This window comes from Polypterus senegalus, chromosome 3 (assembly GCF_016835505.1).
Source record: "Polypterus senegalus isolate Bchr_013 chromosome 3, ASM1683550v1, whole genome shotgun sequence".
Classification (NCBI taxonomy): domain Eukaryota; kingdom Metazoa; phylum Chordata; class Cladistia; order Polypteriformes; family Polypteridae; genus Polypterus; species Polypterus senegalus.
The window spans coordinates 265,449,140-265,470,994 of record NC_053156.1 but is presented as its reverse complement, the minus strand read 5'-3'; the positions used below and the strand labels follow the sequence as shown (position 1 = coordinate 265,470,994).

Genomic DNA, 21,855 nt, shown 5'->3' with positions numbered 1-21,855 from the left:
GAGATCCTGGGGATCGGTATTAAACTGGCCCAACAAACATGGGCACAGAATAAGTAGAATACCTTGTGATAAGAGCTGTTAAGGATACAGGGTTGTATTCGCTGCTTACAATGTCAAACCAGTAAGCACAAATGATTCAAGATTCATTCAACCTGTAAGAAACTTTATTCTTTCATTGGTGAGTAAACTGCCTATCTCAGAAGACTGAGCTGTGCTTCCTTCTTTCAGTTATATAGTTGTTGCTCCTCTTTTGAACATTGACATAAGCATGTACATTAAGCTGTGTTAGGTAACATCTTCTCAACAGCCACTCACCATAACAAACAAGAAAAACACATTAACTGTGTGGGAAGTATAGAGGAATTAAGTCTTGGTGCTTTTGATACTTCTACAGGGAGGGAAGTTTACAGTCATTTTTTTACTCCAGGAAAAGCCCACATAAAATGATTTTGCTATTTGATGAAGAGACAGTTCTGTCCCTGCTCAGTGATAGTATGCCAAAGAAAAGTCAGCCGTATGTATAAGTGATTTAAATGCATAAATAGAAAAGCACATATGAAAAAATATACAAAAAATGTAATAATATTAAATTGATCAGTTTAATGTTAATTATGGCTCAGAGTTATTCTGTAATCCAAGGTTATAGTTTTATAACTTTTAAGTCAGTTTTATCAGTGTAATTTCAGACTGTTTGTTTATTCTTATATTGTGCCCTTTTTAGTGTTACATAAATTGAGCAATTGCATTAGAAGAATGAAAAAATAAGAAAAATACAAATTTTTCTACAAAGAATAAATACAGCATAAACTTTGGATAAAATAAACCTATGGGGGCCTACAGTGTTGAGATTGGTGGACCTCTCCCAATTGACTGCTCGGCTCATCTCCTGACTCTCTACAGCATAACACACAGTGTACACAAACACCTGTTAAGGCTGTAGTATTGTGCAACAGTCAGATGACTGAATCCACCACTGGTGATGGCATTATTGTCATTCATTAGGAGGAGTTAGTTGGTAAAAGTAGCAGTGGCACCAAAACCACAAAGTAAGACATCAAGATCTGAGGCTAGCAGTGGCTTAGTAGCAACTGGTCACTTTTATAGCCACAGCAATAATGTAGACAAATGCTGACAGAGTAAAGCAACATGAACAGCCATTCCATTGTTATTTTAATGGAAAACCTGAAGATGATGACCATCAGTTTCATTGACTGTGGGCCTACAGCTAGTAACCCTGTTTTCTTTAGAAGTTGTATTTATCCTGGAAGTTACAAGAAGGCCAGAGTTATAAATATTAATTAGTTCTGAGCAGTAAAAATTGGTTATGCTGATCAGTTCTAAATTTATTTTGACAAATGTTTATATAGCTGCAGGTGGACATGGGTGCATAGTAAACACAAAGTGAACAGTGTTAATCTATTTAATAATAAGGGGATGTAAAATTTTCTGTAGACACTTCATTTTTCCTCTTATATGACAAAGACAATACTAGTAAAATTAAAACATACATTTAAACACATTAGCTGGTAAAAATAAAGCCAACAGGAACATTAAAATGAAAACGTCAATAACTGTATACAAATATCATAATATAATTCTTAAATAATGAGTGCCGTGCTATATTTGTGTCAATGCACAGATTAGTAGCAATGCAAAAACAATACAGATATGTATTGAAGTGGTCATTTTACAAAATATTGGTAAAAATGTTTGTATTGTAGGTACTGTTTTTGACCCGTGAAAAGTGAACAAAAGCTGATAATCTAAGTATGGTCACAAATATAAGACACCCATTAATCATATCCATATTGCCTCCTTAACCACCTCAATAATTAAATTAATTAAAAGTAGAAAGACCATTTGAACTAATTTGTTAATCCAGAATGTATCTGCATAGGACTTAATTCCTCTGATCCCTCTTTAGCCCAGTTTTTGCTATCTAAATGGAAATTTGTGGAAATTTCAAATGGAGTTACAAAACCAAATCCTATTTATGTAACTGTTTATTAAAATTTAGCATGTGACATCCACATATATGAACCGATGGCACTGGAGTTCAGTGTATCCTGTTATTACAGCATTGCCTTGCTTGCTTAACTTCATTTTCTAGCAGTCAGTGTATAATTTGGTTCCTGTCAGTACAAAGTTGAACACTAGATGGTGATGCTGAGCTTCTAATGCTGTTTTTCAAATTGGACCATTTTATGTTAGCATTGAAAACAAGTCACTGGCTTACAATTCTATACAGATTTTGAAATGTATTAACAAATATGCAAATAACAGCATGTTACATTTGCATGTGAAGAAATTGAAGTATTATAAATATATTTAATTTAGTTAGGCTCTGTAATGAAAATATTTTGATTGGCTGAACATGTATTTTATAATTGACAAAAGTAAAAATACTTGTGGTCTTTGTGCCATTAAAGGATTTTTGTATTTAATGTGTTGCTTTCCAATTATATAACTCAGTAGTGTTCATATAAGGTATTTTGTTTTTTTATGCATTTGTTGGTTTATTCACATGCTGTAAAAACAGTGTTATAAAGCAGTTTAAATGTAATGTGTACTTCCTAAATGGTTTGAAACTAAAAAATGAGTGTCTGATTGAGAAAGTGTTATACTTTTGAAGCACTTACTATTTTGTGTCGGACACCACATAGGCAAATGTGATTGAGAAAGTGTTATATGTCGCCATAAGACTCTCTGCTTGGGCTTGCTGCAGGCTATACTGCAAGTGTAATGCCTGCTGCAAGAGGACAGTTTTTGGAATTTGAATTAGATGAAATCTAGTTGGAAGGATTTGCACCTCAACATGTGGGCATCATTTAGACCTAATAAATTTTAATTTTGTTTTTCCCTGTACCTTGACTTTCTAAATCCCTTTATGTGCTGTTGAACTGGATTTTTTTTTTTTTTAACAAAAGACTTATTCTAGCATCTGTACAATTTACTCTTAATCCGCTTTACTTTGCACTCATACAATCTCTATTTTTAAATTTACAGCTCCCATAATCTTCATTTCCTTTTTATGATTCAACTCTTTTGGGGGTCCTCTAGTTAATCTGACATTTGTCACTGTTAAGGAGCTTCAGCTCATTTTTTTCTTCACAGCTTCATCTCTTCAGTCCAGAAATGAGGTCTGACATGGACTGAATTGCAGAAGCAGTTGTGCAGTTCTTCTCTTTAGCTGCATGTAAATAATGACACCAGTACACACAACCTAGTATTCAGTGTGTATTTACTATAGATTGCCTGCTCTCTTATGTGGATGAAGGTTTAAATGTGTACTCACCTCATTGGCTACATCTTAGGCCCAACTTGAAAGGTGATAAGATAAATTCCAAAAACTGCAAGCTTCTGGCTGTTCTATAGGTCTGAGTATCAGTTGTTTATGATAGAACAAGCATGAAGAAGTTTTACTGTCTTGCTCCACTGGTGATCTTATGGACCCTGATAACACTGGAGACATTCCTGTCACAGTAAAGCATCTGTCTGCTCCTGTTGCTTGTTACTCATAATAAATTGTTATTCAATAGCAGTTTGTCCTCAAAAGGCTTATGCTGGGTAGAGTTCACTTTGCTGTTTCCGAAGGCAAAATTGCTATAGGTAATGTGACAGATATTTATGGAATGCCTGGTTTCATATAATGAACTCATATAATGCAGGATCACTTATAAGTGCCAGTAATTCAAACTACAGGGTTTGTTATACTGTTTAACTGAACAACATAATAGACATTATTGAAAGAGGTCAGGGTAGAAAGAGGTGACTTTTTTAGACAAAGAATCTTCTTCATCTTTGAAAAATATTACATCTTCGCGTAATACCTTTGGAATGTTATATGTTGTATATGCCTTAACACATTAAACGGGATTGTGCCATGCCTGCATTCCTTCATTCTAGCAACAGGAGCAGAGTTGCCTCATAATCCATCACCTAGTGAAGCCGACAGCCTCTCCCACCCATCTGTCAGTGTCCACATATCTTCCTTGATGGTCATCTCTTGTCTCCCAGGTAATGAGACGGTTACCAATGTGACTGTTAAACATGAAACCCCTGTCAAGCTAGCAGGACTGATTGCGGGGGCCAAGTACCGGGTGCGAGTTTACTCCCGAGAATTCACCTCTGTCAGCAGCAAATATGTCTCCTTCGAGACCAGCTCAGGTGAGGCAGATTCAACGGAACCAGCCTCGCCAATCAGAAAATGGCAGGTGCCTGACCTCTATAGCATGTTTTATATTAGATGTTTAATGTGCTGCAAAATGTTTGATGTCATTGTATTTGGCAATAGTATGCACTTCAGTTTTGTAACTTTGGGAAATGCATTTAAAAGTGGCATGCCTATCTTTTATAGTTTGAATTACAAGATACTTAGTATAATGTAGCTGCTGAAGCCTTCTTGTTATCTTCAAATATCTTGGTATCAAGTTAGGATCAGAAGACATTAATCAATCCTATTACACATTACTTCCTGACAGTTTTGATCTCAAACTGCTAGATGATGTAACAAACTTGATTAAAAACAGCTGTTTTCATATATGCAATAATGTCAGAGGTTTTGTTCAGTTTTAGCATATTTATTGGAATGTATCTTTTACGAAAATGCTGCCTGATGAAATTTAATCAGCCTACATGCATTTGTTAACCACAGTTTTCAATCCTGTTGCTACCTCATGTCCACGGATTTGATTCTCCAGTGTCTATGCAGTGACACTAAAAGGCTGTCCTTGGATATTTGCTGGAACATTGCCTTCCTCTAGACAGCAAATATGCATTCAAAATGGAGTTAAAAGACTACATTCATCTGCTGGTGACCTAACTTTAGCAGGTTTATAGCTCTGTCTTATTAATGTTTATGTTATGAATCATTGAGTAGTGCTGAAAATAAAAGAAAAAAAAAACACTTAGTTATCCTAGGCTTAATGAGTCAGAAAATAAAGTCTAACCCTGACTGACTTTTTTATCTTGGGGGACAAGGAGTTATCATTTTATGTCCAAGGATGATTCACATTGTATTAGAGAGAGGCTAAATGGAGCACGAAGGAGATGAAGTTCATTTATAAAGATATGAATAGATTATCTATGAGTTTAAGTACTTAAGACGTGATAAATGCCCACTTGCAATGTGATCTTTGCAAGTGCAATAATTAGTCATGTTGTTATCTGTGAAAGATATGTTTTTAAGTCCAGCAAGTCTGTTGTATATATTCACTCCTATTTATGTCATCCTTTTTTTATCTGTCTCCATTTTTTAATTAACATACAGCATACACCAAGGACCAGGTAGACATTGCCACCCAAGGATGGTTCATAGGCCTAATGTGTGCAATTGCCCTGTTGGTGCTGATTCTTCTCATTGTCTGCTTCATAAAGAGGAGCCGTGGAGGCAAATACCCAGGTTTGTATTGAAAATGAAATATTTTCCTAATTTAGCTTAGTGGCTTTTTTATTTTGTTTTCATTGTGAACTTACACAGAAATAGTCAGGGATTATTTGTTAATAAAACTTTTTTTGTCGGCAGATTGTGTAAGATGTACTCAGAGTTTTAGGACAGCGTCATGTAAACATGATATGAGATATTTAATCTAAAAAGAAATGATCTTCTCTAAGTGTTCTATGGCGTATACTTGTCAAACTTAAAACTACTGACATTAAAATTAAATATACTATCACACCTGAAAATGACAATGTATTTTCTTTCCACACAGAATTATCCTGGAATTAATTACCATCCTGTGATGGAAACAATGAAAAATATTATATTATCAGGAAAGCCCTGCTTTAGACTAAACAGTCTCAGTTGTGTGTCTCCATCAATCCATCTACTTAATGGCATGCATGATTGCAGTACATTTGTTTTTAGATTCCAAAAATGCTTGTCACTCAAAATATACCCATAGTGACACTAGTGGGTGCTGTCGCTCTTCAAACACAATAGACAAATGTCCAAGACACCAGGTAAAAGCACCAGGGAATATTTTAATTTCTTTTTTCCTCCTTGTAATGTTCCTTCAAAGCACCACCACCACCACAGTACACAATAATCAATAAAAACTAATATAATTCTCCTCCCAGCAGCTCCGTCACACTCCCTCCCAACTTCGGCTCCATGCTGGGATCCAGTCAGTCCTTTATATAATCCTTGACCTGGAAGTGCTTCTGTCCTTCTGTCTATGTGATTCCCCAGCACATCCGGGTCAGATGGAGACTTGTATTTTCTTCAGCCAGGAAGTACTCCTGTCCTTCCATCCCCATGACTTGGGAGTACTTCCAGGCTATATTGGCAACAGAAATCCCCGTGTGTCCCTTCAGTGTCTCCTGGTGGCACCCATGGTACCCAGCAGGGCTGTGAAGCCGAACCGCTAACCTGCATGGAAGTTGCCATCTAGCGTCCTGTGGGTTTTGTCCGGGTTGAGTTGCCGGCCCTCCATCACACCATTTAGGAAATGTACACAACAATGTCTTAATATTAATTTTAACTAGGGAGGTTGCAAAGATGGAAAATTTGAAGAGCTAGCTTGTTTATCATATAAAGCTGGATCACAGGCTTTGGCAGTCTTGACTTGTGGTAGTTTCACAAACCAAGTACATAAAATGAAAAAAGTGGTTCTTTTCAACTGATTTTCAATTAATTTTCATCTGTTGACATTTTTAAATTTGTAGTGAGTAGATAAATATGTAACAACCATCATATAGGCAATGTATAAATACATACTTTGCTATAATTTTTAATAAGTTGGTGCTTTTGAACATGTGACACTGAATGGAACGGCGGATGTGGGTAACTACATAATGAGCTTGTAGCAAGTAAGCAGCTAGATCAGCAGCTTACTATTTAACTTAGCATTAGAACCTGCTGCCGTCTTAGGGAGTATATCCTCTTTGAGGGTTAAGTTACACTTTGAGAGATTCCCCCTGTAGAGACAACAGTCTCACAATTGACAGTTACTGGTGGATTTTTCGTGCCATCATTATCCCTTTCCAACTCATTAAGATACTGATTAGATAAGATAAAATTCTATATGATAAGATATAAGATAAGATAAAATTCTATATGATAAGATATAAGATGTTTAAGCATGATGGAACGTGTGCAGATTAGACATCAGAGACAAGTTGCTCAAATGTCACAAAGTGGTGGACCTATCTGCAGAGACCAGCAATAACGTATAAAAGTATTCCATTCAGCGTGTTGTAGATAGTGGTCGAGATACAGAGCGTTTGCCTGTAAGAGCTTCCGAGATGGTTATCTTCTGTGAAAGTCCTGGGTATGTGGCTGCTTACTAGTCTCAGATAGGATCCTAGCAGTAGATTGGCTCATGGAGTCATAAAAAGTGTAGCAGATGGTGTTGCTATAACCGCCTGCTCGTAGTGAGTGGTGTGTGTCATTGCCTGCAAAATACATGTGCAGGCATTGAGTTAGGCAGTTGGGAGTACATGAAACTAGATAAAAGGAGCCTAAGAAGATTGAGGGTAAGAGCAGTGGTAATAAGGAGATGGCAATTTCAATTATGAAAGAGCCAACTGTCCTTTCAAGTACAAACTACCATCAGCAGTGTTTTCAGTGCTAATTCCATTCCTCCTTCTCTTACTCCACCCTGAACTGTTACACAAATTTTGACATAGTGTACATGCTTCTGGCCTCCCATGAGCTTGAAGTGGGTTAGGCAGGTTTGACGATTTTATGTTATATTGCTTTTAACAGATATAGTCATTGAGTTGTGCCACATTTAAGAGGTTAGGTTACATCATATAATGACCTGAATTTTGTTTCTGCAGTGAGAGAAAAGAAGGATCTTCCCTTGGATGCCGTTGACCAAAAGGATCAGGATGGATCTTTTGATTACCGGTTTGTTGCCTTTTAATGCTATTGCTTTATAGACTGAGAAGTTAGTTTCTTGTCTAGTCTCCACATTATTTATTACCAAAATGTATTTAAAATTACATGAAATTTCATCAATACCTAATAAGCAAACCCTATTTCACAGTTTAGTAGAGAATTGCATTTTTTAGCATCTGATTTATTGTTCACTGTGGGTTCTAAGCATTTATACTCGGTCATTGATTAAATAGAAGTCTGGTTTAAGTGACAGTTGTCACAATTTCAGAAACATACAGTGTATTTATTTACTCGTTTTCAGTTGTTTGCAGTACTGTCTACATTTAGTCATGGATGGTGAGAAACCCAAACAAATTTGTGATTCGCAAGTCTGTTGAAAATGATAATGTAAAGAAATAATGAATAATTAAGAGACAGTAGTATATTATTGATATAGAAAAGTTATGGGATTTCATGAAGGTACTGAATACATTAAGTTAATAATTTTTGCTTTATTATAATGTACATTATAAACTTAATACTTACATGTCACTAACAAACATCATTTGAGCTGGGGGCAGCACTTCCATATGAAGGACTCTGAAATGACGCAATGTATTCAGATAATTAAGCTCAGTATGAGGAGGAGGCAAGAGAACAGACTGCCCTAGAAGACTAGAACATAAGAATCTAAACGAGAACAGGCCATTCAGCCCAGCAAAGTCCTATCCACTTAATTCTTCTAAAAAACAGTAAGTCTAGTTTTGAAAGTCCCTAAAGTCTTACCGTCTACCACACTACTTGATAGCTTATTCCAATAGTCTGTGGTTCTCTTTGTAAAGAGAAAATTTCTGAAATTTGCCCTTAACAAGTTTTCGATTGTGTCCCATGTTCTTGATGAACTCATTTTAAAATAACAGTTTCAATCCACTGTACTAATTCTCTTCATAATTTTAAACACTTCAATCATGTCATCTCTTAATCTTCTTTTGCTTAAACTGAAAAGCCTTAGCTCTTTTAGTCTTTCTTCATAATTCATCCCCCATAGCCCTGAAATCAACCTAGTCGCTCTTCTCTGGACCTTTTCTAGCGCTGCTATATCCTTTTTGTAGCCTGGAGACCAAAACTGCACACAGTACTCCAGATGAAGCCTCACCAGTGCATTATAAAGCTTGAGCATAACCTACTTGGACTTGTACTCCACACATCGTGTTATATAACCTGACATTCTGTTTGCCTTCGTAATGGCTTCTGAACACTGTTGGAAGTTGATAGCGCAGAGTCCAATACGACTCCTAAATCCTTCATATAAGGTGTACTCTTGATTTTCAGACCTCCCATCGTTTTTACTTCTTATGTGTAATCCTTTACATTTACTAACATTTAATTTTATCTGCCACAAATCTGCCCAAGCATATATGCTTGTCAAAGTCCTTCTGTAATGATATAATGAAATACAAATTATCTGCCAATCCACCTATCTTGGTATCATCTGCAAACTTAACAATACTCTTATCTAAATCATTTGTATATATTAAAAATAGCAACGGCCCTAGTACTGACCCCTATGGAACACCACTCTTAACATCACCTAGGACTAGTGCAGAAATATATTGAATTTAACAAGAACCGATTAATGCAGATATACAGTACGTTTGTGGGATGGGGTGGGTATTTAAAGTCTTTAGGTAGTTTTTTCAAGTTACCCATGCTTGAAGTATTTAATCTGTCAAATTCCAATAAACACTTCACTTTTTGAGTATTTATTCAAATAGATTTCAGACAGAAATGGCCATTTTTTGTATATTGCTCAGGTAAACTGATGTTATTTTTTTAAAAAAGCTCTAAAAATTAAAACACAGTTTTTTACAAAAAGAGTAGTTTTAAATTAAATACTGTTTTTTTCCATGCATCTTAATGTGATTGATTATTTGCAAAATACATGAATTGTGCTACACAAAATGTACAATTTTCCTTCCACCATGAGTAGTTTTACTATTTTTACAGCATGAAGATATTTGGCTAGTGCTTATAACTATTATAGTTTAAGTACAGATAAGTGCAATCATGTATTGTCCACAAATGCAATTATCATTTAATTAGGAGTGGATTTTCAAAACAGGAGATTGCAAATGGCTGGGTAAATGGAGTACAAAATGATTGTAATCATCATGGGCAGACCCATGAACATTCACTTATTTTAGATTTTTTTATCTTGATAGTGTATTTTTTTGCTGTTCTAAGTGCCTTATGTGTGTATTGCAAATGCATTATATACATTAAGAATCAATCATATGGGTTTCTACTACAAAAATGCAAATCTGCTTTGTCTGATGTAATAATAATAATACATTTTATTTATAGGCGCCTTTCAAACACTCAAGGACACCGTACACTTTACACAACACCCAACACACAATACAGTACAGTGTTTACATAGAGAAGGCAAGTTTAAAAAGATGAGTTTTAACTGAAGACTTAAACAGAGAGAATGAATTAATGTTTCTAATCTCAGGAGGCAGTGCATTCCAAAGTCGGGGGGCAGAACGACTGAAAGCTCTGTTCCCCATTGTGGAAAGACGAGCGGAAGGAACAGTCAATTTAATTGAGGAGGATGATCTAAGTTTGTGCAAGATGTGCAAGTTTATTGTCATGTGTATGCAATACAATGGGATGTCATTCACAAATTAATGACTGCAGTGCAATACCAATTACAGGCAAGGCTTGCAACATCATACATTAACTACAGCAACATCAGAAGATACATCTAAGGAACACACATCAGGTACTTTCTTATTCTGTGCTGACTTCACTGCTCTCTGTATTGCATTTTGGTCATGAACTTGGCTGTTCAAAGCAGGATGCAATACAGGCATTGAAGACTGACTTCACTGTGCACATGTAGAAACTAGAGGAGGCTCCCAAGCTTCCCTCATCCATCGTAGGAAGTGAAGACAACAAAGACTTGTTGTGCCCATTTCAGTTTATTAGTGATGGGGACTGCAAGAACTTTAAACCTGATCACCCTCTTTATTCTCCACAGCTCACCACTAATTTACATGTGAATATAGTCAACATTAAACTCAGTCTATGAGCATCTCTTTAGCTATGCTGACATTAAGTGGGAAGTGTCTCTACAGTGTCAAAAGGCATGCTGATCATAAGCAAATTTAATACAGCAATTTTGAAATGTGTTGTTCAGAAAAGTCCCATTCTTAAAGGAATACCAAGACATAAGTAGAAAGAAATAACTTCTTTGCAAATGCAGATATTTAATCATTAAGCTATTTAGGCATTTCCTCTGTTAAATGACTTAATATAGCGTTTCTTTCATTCGTAATTTTCTACTAATTCCTTGTAACCAACTTTATATTGGCATTTCCCAATAAGGTTTAAGAAAACAAATCAGACCTTAACATTGCTGCATTTTTTGTTTTTTTCTGAGGAAGTTTTCATTTTACACTTTGATTTCCTGTTTCCATTTTCCTACTAATTAGTCCAGTGATTTGCATCCGAGTTATACTAATATCTCACACCCCACTATTATTAACCATTAATTTTTAGCTCTCTTTTTTCTGATGAAATAATGCAAGTTAAAGAAATTGGGGCGCATTCCATTTTTTTGAAGTCTTCCAACATTTGTTGACATTTAGTATGGTACACAAAGTTACCATGAGGTGAAATGGTATATAGACTCTTCAGAAATAGCTAATAAGGTGGTAGCCTCACTATTCACATGTTACATAGCCCAAAAAACATATCATAGGTAACACCCTGGTGGCCAGGTCATACCCCTTAAGATAAGGAATAAGAATCATTACTAGTGTGGTACATTATTTATCTCCACTAATTGAAACAAGCATTGACTCCAAGCCGTACACTTACAAATATGAAAGAATTTAGAAGATAGAAAGTTGTGTCCAAAATGATTAGCTTTTAATATTAGCATGCATATTTTTCTTTGTTAATATCACTCAGTGTATATCTTTTGCAAAGTGACTTTAACAAGAACTAAAATTAGATGTTACCTATAGTATGAGAAGCTGCTCACCAAAGTCCCTCTACCATTTACTGTTGTGTGATAACGTCTCAAACATAACAAAATGGGTATGATGTCTCCAAGATAAAGCCACATGGAAAAGGCACTGGCATCTCAGTAGACTGGTGAACCAGTTGGAAAAGATGTATATTATTACAAAAAGGCAGGCTTCAGTTTCATACCACTTGAAAGTTGAAGGGACTAGGAGTGTGGATACCGATAGGTGAGTCACACTGGACCATCAGATGTCCACTGGATAAAAAGCTGCTGTCTGAGCAAGCTATGGAAATGGATTGGTTTGTTCCCCTTTTGTCATTTAGCATGTGGCACTGTTAAAATGATCTTAGATTGAGACAAGAACCTTTTTTTTAATCCCTACACATATGGGTAAAAGAAAATTGTAGGCCAAGTAATGAAACAATTTGATAAGACAGTTTCCAGTGTAAAAATCAAATCCTCTTAACTAAAAAGAAAAAAAGTAAAGTATAAGTTCAAAATGTATTAAATAGTGCCCTGTCAAAAAAAAAAACCAATGCAGTGGGCATGAAAGAATACACATGCCAGCTCAGACACTAAAAAAAATTCCCACATGAAATTTTAATAAAAAAAAATGTACTGTATGTTTACATATTATTACACATTAATAAATTGAAATGGTGCAAACTAAATTCAAATCAGAACTTTTAACAAATGTAATTAAGAATTTCACTGTACTCTGCACGCATGACAGTAATAACACTATTAACCTATAATATAAAGTTACTGCAGTGCAAACCAATCCAAATTTAAATTTATCTTTTGTTTTCTGAGTTGCCATCAAACATTGCTCCAATAGTGTCTCTCCTTTTATTACTTACTTGATTGCTTTGCTGACCTAAGGGTCCTGACTGGACCTATGAAGAACTTGCAGTGTTACATTTTCTTTTAAGAAAAATGAGACATACGGTATCTGCTGTTATAATATCCCCTGCAGTTAAAAACATGACTCACTGAGAACAGACGTAGCAGCAACAGGCATATGATCTGACCAAAAAATCAAGCACTGTGAATTTGGCTGCTTTCTCCTCCTCTCCACCTTGCTCGAGGAGGACTCTTGAGAGCAATGCAAGCTTTACTGTTGTATTATTCCTCATTATTATTATCTATCCCTGTTTCTAAAGCAGCATCAGTGCAATGTTTATCAATGACTCAAGCACTCATTCTCACATCTGACGCTCATGAGAGCCTCAGTAACTGCAATTTGCTGTTCACAGTAGCATTTGAGCATATTATGAGAAGTATTTCAACAAGATGATAATGTTGTGCTTTGCAGGTCCTGACAAAGTCTGATTTGAACACAATCCTGTGGATGCAGTGCTGCATTTGTGAAACAATGTTGTGTCTCACCATACATAACCTAAGTATGCAGCTCACGAAATTAATGTGTGTGCAATACACACCTTGCAGTCCAAGACCCCTTTCATGTTTGGTGATACCTATGTTGTGAGCAAGAAACTTTCATCTTCATGCAACTATACAGACAGTCAGTAACACGTTTTGCCATTATGCAGTCAGTTTGCCATAATATACCTAAGTTCTTGTTTTGCAAACAGATTTTTTAATTCCCCACTTTTGATAAAAAATGTTTTCATTTGCCTTTTTATTTAATTTCAGCGATATGATAATGTCATACATTTCAAGGTTACATTTTACATTGTATTTGTATTACAAAATTCAATACAACAGATTTTTCTTTCATGACGTCAGTTCAGTAAATCCAGTTCTACAATATAAGACTTTAGACATGGCCAAATCTACTTTAGCTCATTTTTTGTTACAAACTGAGGATAACAGCTGACTATAAGACAATGTTCAAGTTTATCACAGGGCAGAGTTTGACCTAATGAGTTGAAGGTGATACGACCTACTTAAAGACTGAAGTGAACTATGTATCACACTACAAGATCATGAATGTAATTTCCTCACCAATGTGTGTTGTGGGGTACTGTCTACTCCCTTTCAGTGCTGTATTCAAACCAATATAGCTGGTGTATAGGAAATGTATGTATGGTGTATTTTTCTGAATATTGTAATTCAATTTTACTGTCTCAATCCAAATGGTTTGTTTTTCTACCAAGGATAAGTCAGATGGTAAGCAAATTCTTTATCACCCTCAGTTTTTACTAGTTGTTCCTGAGCTTGCAGTGTTTCAGGATTAGTTTTTTATCCTTTCCTTTGAGCTTGTGAACTGTTCAAGTTCTAATCAGTTTTGTTTTTTTTTAATAACTTGTAACTGAGCATTGCTTCACCATAGCTTCATAAATTTGCTATACTAATGTCTAAGGTAACTCAGAACTAACAAAAGACAGACTGACTTTGAACATATTAGTGTGGGACAGGTTTAAGGAAATGAATCCAGTTTGATCATTTTATTAGCATTTTGTTAAATTATTCAAAAATGGATTTTCAGAATTCCCTCAACAATAATAGTAACATCTAATAAGCGTATATCCATCCATCTATCTATATTCCAACCTGCTGAATCCGCACACAGGGCCACGTGGGTCTGCTGGAGCCAATCCCAGCCAACACAGGGCACAAGGCAGGAACCAATCCCAACCCACCACAGGACACACATAAACACACCCACACACCAAGCACACACTAGGGCCAATTTAGATACGCCAATCCACCTAACCTGCTTGTCTTTGGACTGTGGGAGGAAACCGGAGTGCCCGGAGGAAACCTGCACAGACACGGGGAGAACATGCAAACTCCACGCAGGGAGGACCCAGGTCTCCAAACTGTGAGGCAGCAGCGCTACCACTGCGCCACCGTGCCACCCCAATAAGTGTATATATAAACAAAATTTAATCTTGCACAAATTGCTAAGCCACTAACTGTGTTTGAGTGGGCCTTCTGGGATCACCTGAAGCTTTGGCCTTGCAGTGGCTTCTCCTTCTTCCTAACTCCAATGGTAAATAAGAGTACCATATGGGTAGTAAACCATATGAAATCTATACATCTAAGAAACTGTCTATGGTGTGCCACTTTACCTACATATCCTCAACAGTTAGGGCAACCGTAATTTCTGCTATATTCTTGCTTCTTTGGACTTAAATCTCTGGGGCTTCTAGGCTACACCCCATCCCATCACTTCTAGAACCACTGACAAGGAGAGGCAGTCTCTAGTTTCTCCCCAAATAGAAATTCTTTTTAGAATGTAAGGCCCATTTGCATCTATAGATAGGCTTGATTCCTGCCCAGCAAAGAATACCTATCATTTATTTTTTCACCATAAATTTCTGTCAGACTATCCTTTATCCCTATTTTTAGTTGTTACTGTTTCATAGTTTATACCAAGAAAGAACATAATGTCCACTAGTCCTTCTTGGTAGTTGACTGCTATGAAGTCTCAAGTCTTGTTACGTATTTCTATAACTTTAAAACAACATCCTTATGTCAAGCAGATATACATACTGATCAACAAGGTAGAGCTGCAGATGTTAGAATTTGTGCATTTCACCTAGAACTAGACTTAATAGGGCTGTCACTGTAGCTTTAATTGTTAGATGAAGAAATGTAGGGCTACCAAAGTTACATTTTATGGTGACTGATTATTAGCTTCTCCATTTGTTCCTTCTTTCCCTTTTTTCTTAAGTGTCTGACTGTATAACAGTATGCATGTAAAGAGCTAACCAAATTTTAACACAATTAATAAAAATCTCTCTGCATAGCATTTCTCAGTGCCAGCTGCATAAAGTACTAATCAGTAATTGCAGCCATTATCAACTTGGCTGCATTTATATTGGTATTACACAGCAAGGCCAAATATTACCACAGTGTCCACTGCATATTATAATATTCAGTTTAATGCAGATGCAACTAGTGGAAATAAACCATGCTTACTAATCAATGTTAATGACATATTTGGTTATTTACATGCATTATTGCTTAACGTACCAATCCTCTGCTTTGACTATCCATTTTTATCCCTTTTTTTCCCCTATATTGCTGCTTTTGTGTAAGGAATGAGAACAGGTACACTTTTATTTTGTTTGCCATCCCTCTATCACTGCTGTTTATTTCAGTTTGACTTATGGGCTGCTAAAAGACATACCAAGCAAAAATCTTTAATGCTGTTTTGGAATCAATTAGCAAGATATTTAGAAATAAAAGGTAGAAAATGTTTAAGTACTGTTATGATTTTGTCTATAAAGCCCAGAAAATAATCTTGATTCAGTATTCAGTAAGTAAGTTGATCTCATGTAAGTGAACATTGCTTTTAAAAGTCTTCACAGTACAGGATGCCTTAATAAGCACAGGTTAAATATTTTTTGTTTGTTTTTACAAAAATGAAAAGTCAAATCCCATTTGAAGCCAGTAAATAGTTTGTTGTGTAAATTTCAAATTTTCAAAGGCACACTCTGAAAAGAGCTGTTCCCGATCACTTTGAAATTTAGAGCATTGGGTATCAAAATCATTAAAACTTTACTGGGCTCTTCCACATAAATGAAACAGTTTTGCAGGCCATAATTCATTAACTTGCTGACACAAACAAAAAAAAATTGCATGGTGGATTAACCTTTTGCTGTTCAGTTTCAGAACTACACATAGTGATAAAATGACTAGTATTGTCAATGGTATTTTCTTTTGCAGTCTTCTCTCTATATTTATATTTAGTAATTTAGTATTTAAGATATTTTAGTGAACATGTTCAAAATCTGATTTTACATACTGTTGTTTTCTTGCATATGGAGAAGCTTTTTAAGCAGTTTACTGCATTGATACTGCCTTGAGGGTCCAGCTATAGAATGCAGCATAGTACAGCAAATGATGATCTGCAACTAAATGTCATTTTTTTGTTAATTTTGTTCCTTGTGGCTGTAATTGCTATTTGAAAAGTTGGAAAACCACCTAAGTTAGATAAGTATATCTTGAAAAATTATAAAATGTCACTTACATGACTGATGGATTGTATAATAAATGTTTCAATTAAGTTAAAATTGTAAGAGATTGTGCTTTAATGTAGCTATAATACTAAAATCTGACACCAACATAATGACGCAAGATCCAAAACATCAAATAGGAATTCCACTACAAAAAAAATCTTCTATAAGTACAATGTGTCTTCTAGCTGTATGATGTAAATCACCGCACATGAAAACCGATCTTTCAGGCATCAAATACTACACTACTGAGGGAGCACATTTACTATAAAGACTGACTCAGTGGTACAATTTATCTGCCACCATTCAGCATTAGATTGTCTCTGAAAGCAGTTTTAACGTTTCAGCTGTTCATTATGTAATGCAGTCTGTAGAAACAGCCTTACATCTTAACCTATGGAGGCTGCCCTGTACCACCTTGCACTCATGAAACACTTAAAAATCAAGCCCTCAGCATGTGTAAAGGAACCTTTGGAGATAAAGAATTCATCCTTGAACAGTTCTCTATTGTTATTGAGTTCCAAACACCATCTTTTGCAATAGTCAAACTTGCACATATTATGTAATCTGTTTATACAATAGATTCAGAAAGTATGCACACCCCGTCACTTTCTGCACTTTTTTGTGTTGTAGATTTAATTTTAAATGGATACATTTGACATTTTTGCCCATCACTCTACACTGACAAAGTGGAAACATGTTTTCAAAAAGGTTTACAAATGTATTAAACGTTAATAATGAGAATCTCTTATTTATGTATACATCAAGAATTCTTATTCTTAAATCAGTACTTTGTTGAAACACTTTGACAGCACTTACAAGCTTTGCATACCTGGATTTGGACAAGTTATCCCATTCCTCCTAGAAGATTGTCTCAAACAACATTAGATTGAATCAGAATCATCTGTAAATTGCCATCTTCAGTCCTCTACACTGATGTTCTATGGGTTTTACGTCTTGACTTTGGTTGGGCCACTCAAGCACCGTCAGAGACTTGTCCTGAAGCCAATTCAGCGTTGTCTTGGCTATATGCTTCAGGTCATTGTTGTGCTGAAAAGTGAACCTTCACCCCAGTCTGAGGTTGTGTGCACTCTGGAGCAGTTCTCTTCAAAGACCTCTCGCCATTTGACTGCTTTCATCCTTCTGACAAAGCAAAAAGTATTATTTGTGACCAGTGGTAAATATAAATGGTATATATTTTATTGAAAATAACTTTATTAGTTGAAATATACCATTAACAGTCTGTACTTTGGACATAAAGATAATTTATTCTTGTTCAATATAATACGTTAATGCATTATTTTCTTTCTGGTCTAATAAAACAACTTATTACTGATTCAGGAAATTACTTGTGTTTGGCTGAGTTCCCAAAATTGCTCTTAATTTTCAGGTACCCATGGTTGCACAAGAGAAAATCTCATTCATTAGGTAAATGTCCACTTTGTTTCTTGAGTGGAGTTGTGGTTTGAGGAAAAAGAAACTTGACCTTAATTAGCAGTGTAGAAATTGTACTGTAGGATCACACATATAATTATTAATTATAATTAATAATAGTTCTAATAAGACAAAGCTTCTACATTACCATTTTATAGCAATTTCAGTACTGTAGAACTAATGATTACTTATTTGAAATGCCATTTTAAGTTTAAAATTACAAAAAGATGTAAAGAGATATTATTAAAATCACAGCTATCTTACTTCTTTGCTAGAACAACTGACACAATGCATTATTGCTGTTCAGCCAGAACACTACATCTTCAGGCTGTTGTACTGTACTGTCATTCAGTACTTTAGTACTTGTACTTATTTATATTCATGATGTTCTGATATTCTTTAAATTGGAAAATTATCATGTATAAAATGTAAAACGTTTTGACCCAATTATGTGGAATTATAGAAACTCTGAACTTTTACCTGCGTACGAGATGTTTTCACGTATGTATGGAATACTTTTATGTATGTATGAGATGGTTTCATGTATGTACAGGATACTTTCACGTACATATGATGTAAAGTTAGATTGAAAAAAATGCAAAAGTGTGCTTTGACTATCCTGTACGTATGTGAAAGTATCCCAAACATACAAGACAACCTCTCATTCATAAGCGAAAAGATCTTGTACATACATAAAAGTATCACATACGTATGATATTTTCACCTGTGTAAAGGTTACCCCATAATTTTTTTCATTGTGCTCTTCAGAGCTTCTGTATGGAATAATAATTAAGTCTATATATATATATATATATATAGAATTGTATGCCTGTAAGGGGCAGAAAAGTGTCTCAAAATCACATACTAATGACATGTAATTTCTTGTGTTAACCAGGAGCTTTTTCAGAATTCTTTGAACATATTACAGCAACTGTATTTGTTGTTATAGTTTATTTTTATACACCAGATGTGCTTTACAAAATGTCATAGAAAAGGATAAAGGAAAAGAAAAATAATAATAGGTAGAAAAAAATTAATAATGTACAAAAAACAAATAAATATACACTTTCATAAAACACATAAATAATTAATCGAAAATCAAAGTCCTTGTGTACAGAATCTATATATATAATTCACTAAAGCAAGACAACCATGAAAAGCACGCCGGAAGGGGCGTGGATTCACTAAGCCGCCGACAAGTGAGACACCTATGGCGCACGCAGGAAGGAGCCACGCCCACCAACTCCAAGACCACTGGATATGACGACAACTCGCAGGGCCACGCCCACCAAGTCGGACGCGAGGACACAGAAAAAGTGCCGTCATTTATATTCGTCTGTCGTGGAGGCCACATGCGGTGCAGGTCAGGTTAATGCCATGTTCATGTCATGCAGCTCCGAGCTACGTTGACTGTTCATAGAGGCATGTTTCTCGCGGAGGTGAATCGCCATATGCAGCGTGTGAAACGGTTTGCGAGGGGTATCCCATGGGATCCTTAAAACATTCCTTTACAACTGAGGTTAAAACACAATGAAGTAAGCAGTCTGAGTTTTCGGTTACAACGCATGACCTCCTGCACCATAGCAAACTGTTTTACACACTACATACAGCAATTCGCATCCGCGACAAACATGCATCTTCTTAGATGCTCCTGCAGGAACACGGAAGACGTTTTCCTGCCCACCAACACTCCTTTTCACCGCCCGTCTACCCTCGCTCTCTACGCATTCACACTGCCTACCCATGTGCCCTGACGCAAAAACTCACCGACCACCCAGTTAGCCCCTTTCGTCTGTGCAAGGAGTCCACATGCACGTCTAAGCCACGTTGACTTTTCATTATTCTTTTCGGTTTCGACACCAACCGCGTCCACCATGAAAAACCATGCGAAAGGAACAACGAAGCCCCGCCCACAAACTCTACCCCTCCTCCCACGTGCTCAGGAACGCACCTCAGACCACTGCCCGCCAAATCAAAAAGCTCATCAAACACATACTCACTCGCTTTGGTCTGTGCTGCGGTCCATACCCAGCTGTGAGCCACGTTGACTATTCTTTTGCCCTCCATGGCTACCGCTTTAAATGTATTTCATGGAAACAACACTTCTTTCAATGTTATAGAAATTCCTGCTTCAGGTAACTGTTTGTTTCTGTCAGTCGGGTTTTTTTGGAGAAATGTCATTGACGAAACTGTTGCTCATAGCAAACTGTTTTACACGCTACATACAGCAATTCGCATCTGCGACAAACATGCGTCTTCTTAGATGCTCCTGCACTTTGTACACACAACCCCCCGTGGTCGGGTGTCTTGGTGGATTATATATAGAAAGGCAGCCAAAACCGCACAGAGCAATGAAAAGTCTCCGTGAGTCACAGGTATGGTTACCACTTTTAATACAAACAAATAAGGGACGCATACTGCAGCGGGGCCACATCCCTTGGGGGCCAAGACCACGGAACGCGCAATTTCATTCTCAAATACGGGACGATTCCGTATTTTAAACGACGGGTGGCAACCCTAGCCTCACAGGTGCATCTGCACTGTACAAAGACGACAACGTCTCGAGTGACAAGTTGGAGGTGGGCACTTGAGCAGGCGGTGTATACTGAACGAGAAATCAGCAGACTAGCATGACGGAGGGAGCGGAGTGGATGTCGTCCTCCTCTCCTCCCGTTCCACCCTCCGCGCCTGTGCGCCGCACAGACGATTGTGTGTTGGTTCGTTCCGTGCATTGGTTAAAACCCAATGAAGAAAGCAGTCTTTAAAAACCAATAAGCCCTGTGCCTCTGTTTCATTACCGTCTCACCTGATTCACCAATGCAGGCCCCGCAACAGGCGATCGGCGGTCATTCCCATGACCCGCCGGGCAGCCAACCGGGTAACCAAAGTCTTTGGGTTCAGGGCGGGGAGTATGGTTACAAAGCTGAAACTTAAAGGAATTGACGGAAGGGCGCCACCAGATGTGGAGCCTTTCGCTTCATTTGACTCAACACAGGAAACCTCACCCGGCCCGGACAAGGAGAGGATTGACAGCTCTTTCTCGATTCTGTGGGTGGTGGTGCATGGCAGTTCTTACTTAGTGGAGCGATTTGGATGCTTAATTACGAAAATGAACGAGACTCCCGCCTGCTAAATAGTTACACGACCCAACAGCGGTCGGCGTCCAAATTCTTAGAGGGACAAGTGGCTTTCAGCCACGTGAGATTGAGCATTAACAGGTCTGTGATGCACTTGTATGTCCGGTACTGCACGCGCGCTACACTGAATGGATCAACGTGTGTCTAAGCCGTTGAACCCCATTCGTGATGCAGACCATGGCTTGCAATTGTTCCCCACGAACGAGAAATTCCCAGTACATGCGGGTCATACGCTCGCACTGATTACGTTCCTGCCCTTTGTAAAGGTCGGGTGACTTGGTGGATTATATATAAAAAAGCACCCAGAACCGCAAAGAACAATGAAAAGTCAACGTGGAAACCGACTGAGGCGGTGTTTGGAAAATTAACAGTCAACGTGACTCACAGGTGCGTCTGGACTGTACACAGACAAAAGCGACTCAGGTAGGGAGTTGGGGGCGGGCACATAAGCGGGCAGTGCGTACTGAACGAGCGCCGTTCAACCCCGTCCTTCGC

General features: G+C 37.1%; 1 protein-coding gene across 25 annotated transcripts in view; it reads left to right on the top strand.

The window, feature by feature from the left end:
- nfasca (neurofascin homolog (chicken) a) overlaps positions 1-21,855 on the top strand; it is a 275,383-nt gene that overhangs the window by 238,610 nt on the left and 14,918 nt on the right. For 17 of the 25 annotated variants that reach the window (XM_039749089.1, XM_039749110.1, XM_039749099.1 and 14 more), the window contains 3 exons: positions 4,018-4,167; positions 5,270-5,401; positions 7,783-7,852. In XM_039749089.1, coding sequence (XP_039605023.1) covers positions 4,018-4,167; positions 5,270-5,401; positions 7,783-7,852 — 352 coding nt within the window. Of the gene's footprint in view, positions 1-4,017; positions 4,168-5,269; positions 5,402-7,782; positions 7,853-15,869; positions 15,882-17,601; positions 17,762-21,855 lie in introns of those variants that run through there. The other 8 variants (XM_039749111.1, XM_039749108.1, XM_039749106.1 and 5 more) reach the window with 3 other exon arrangements.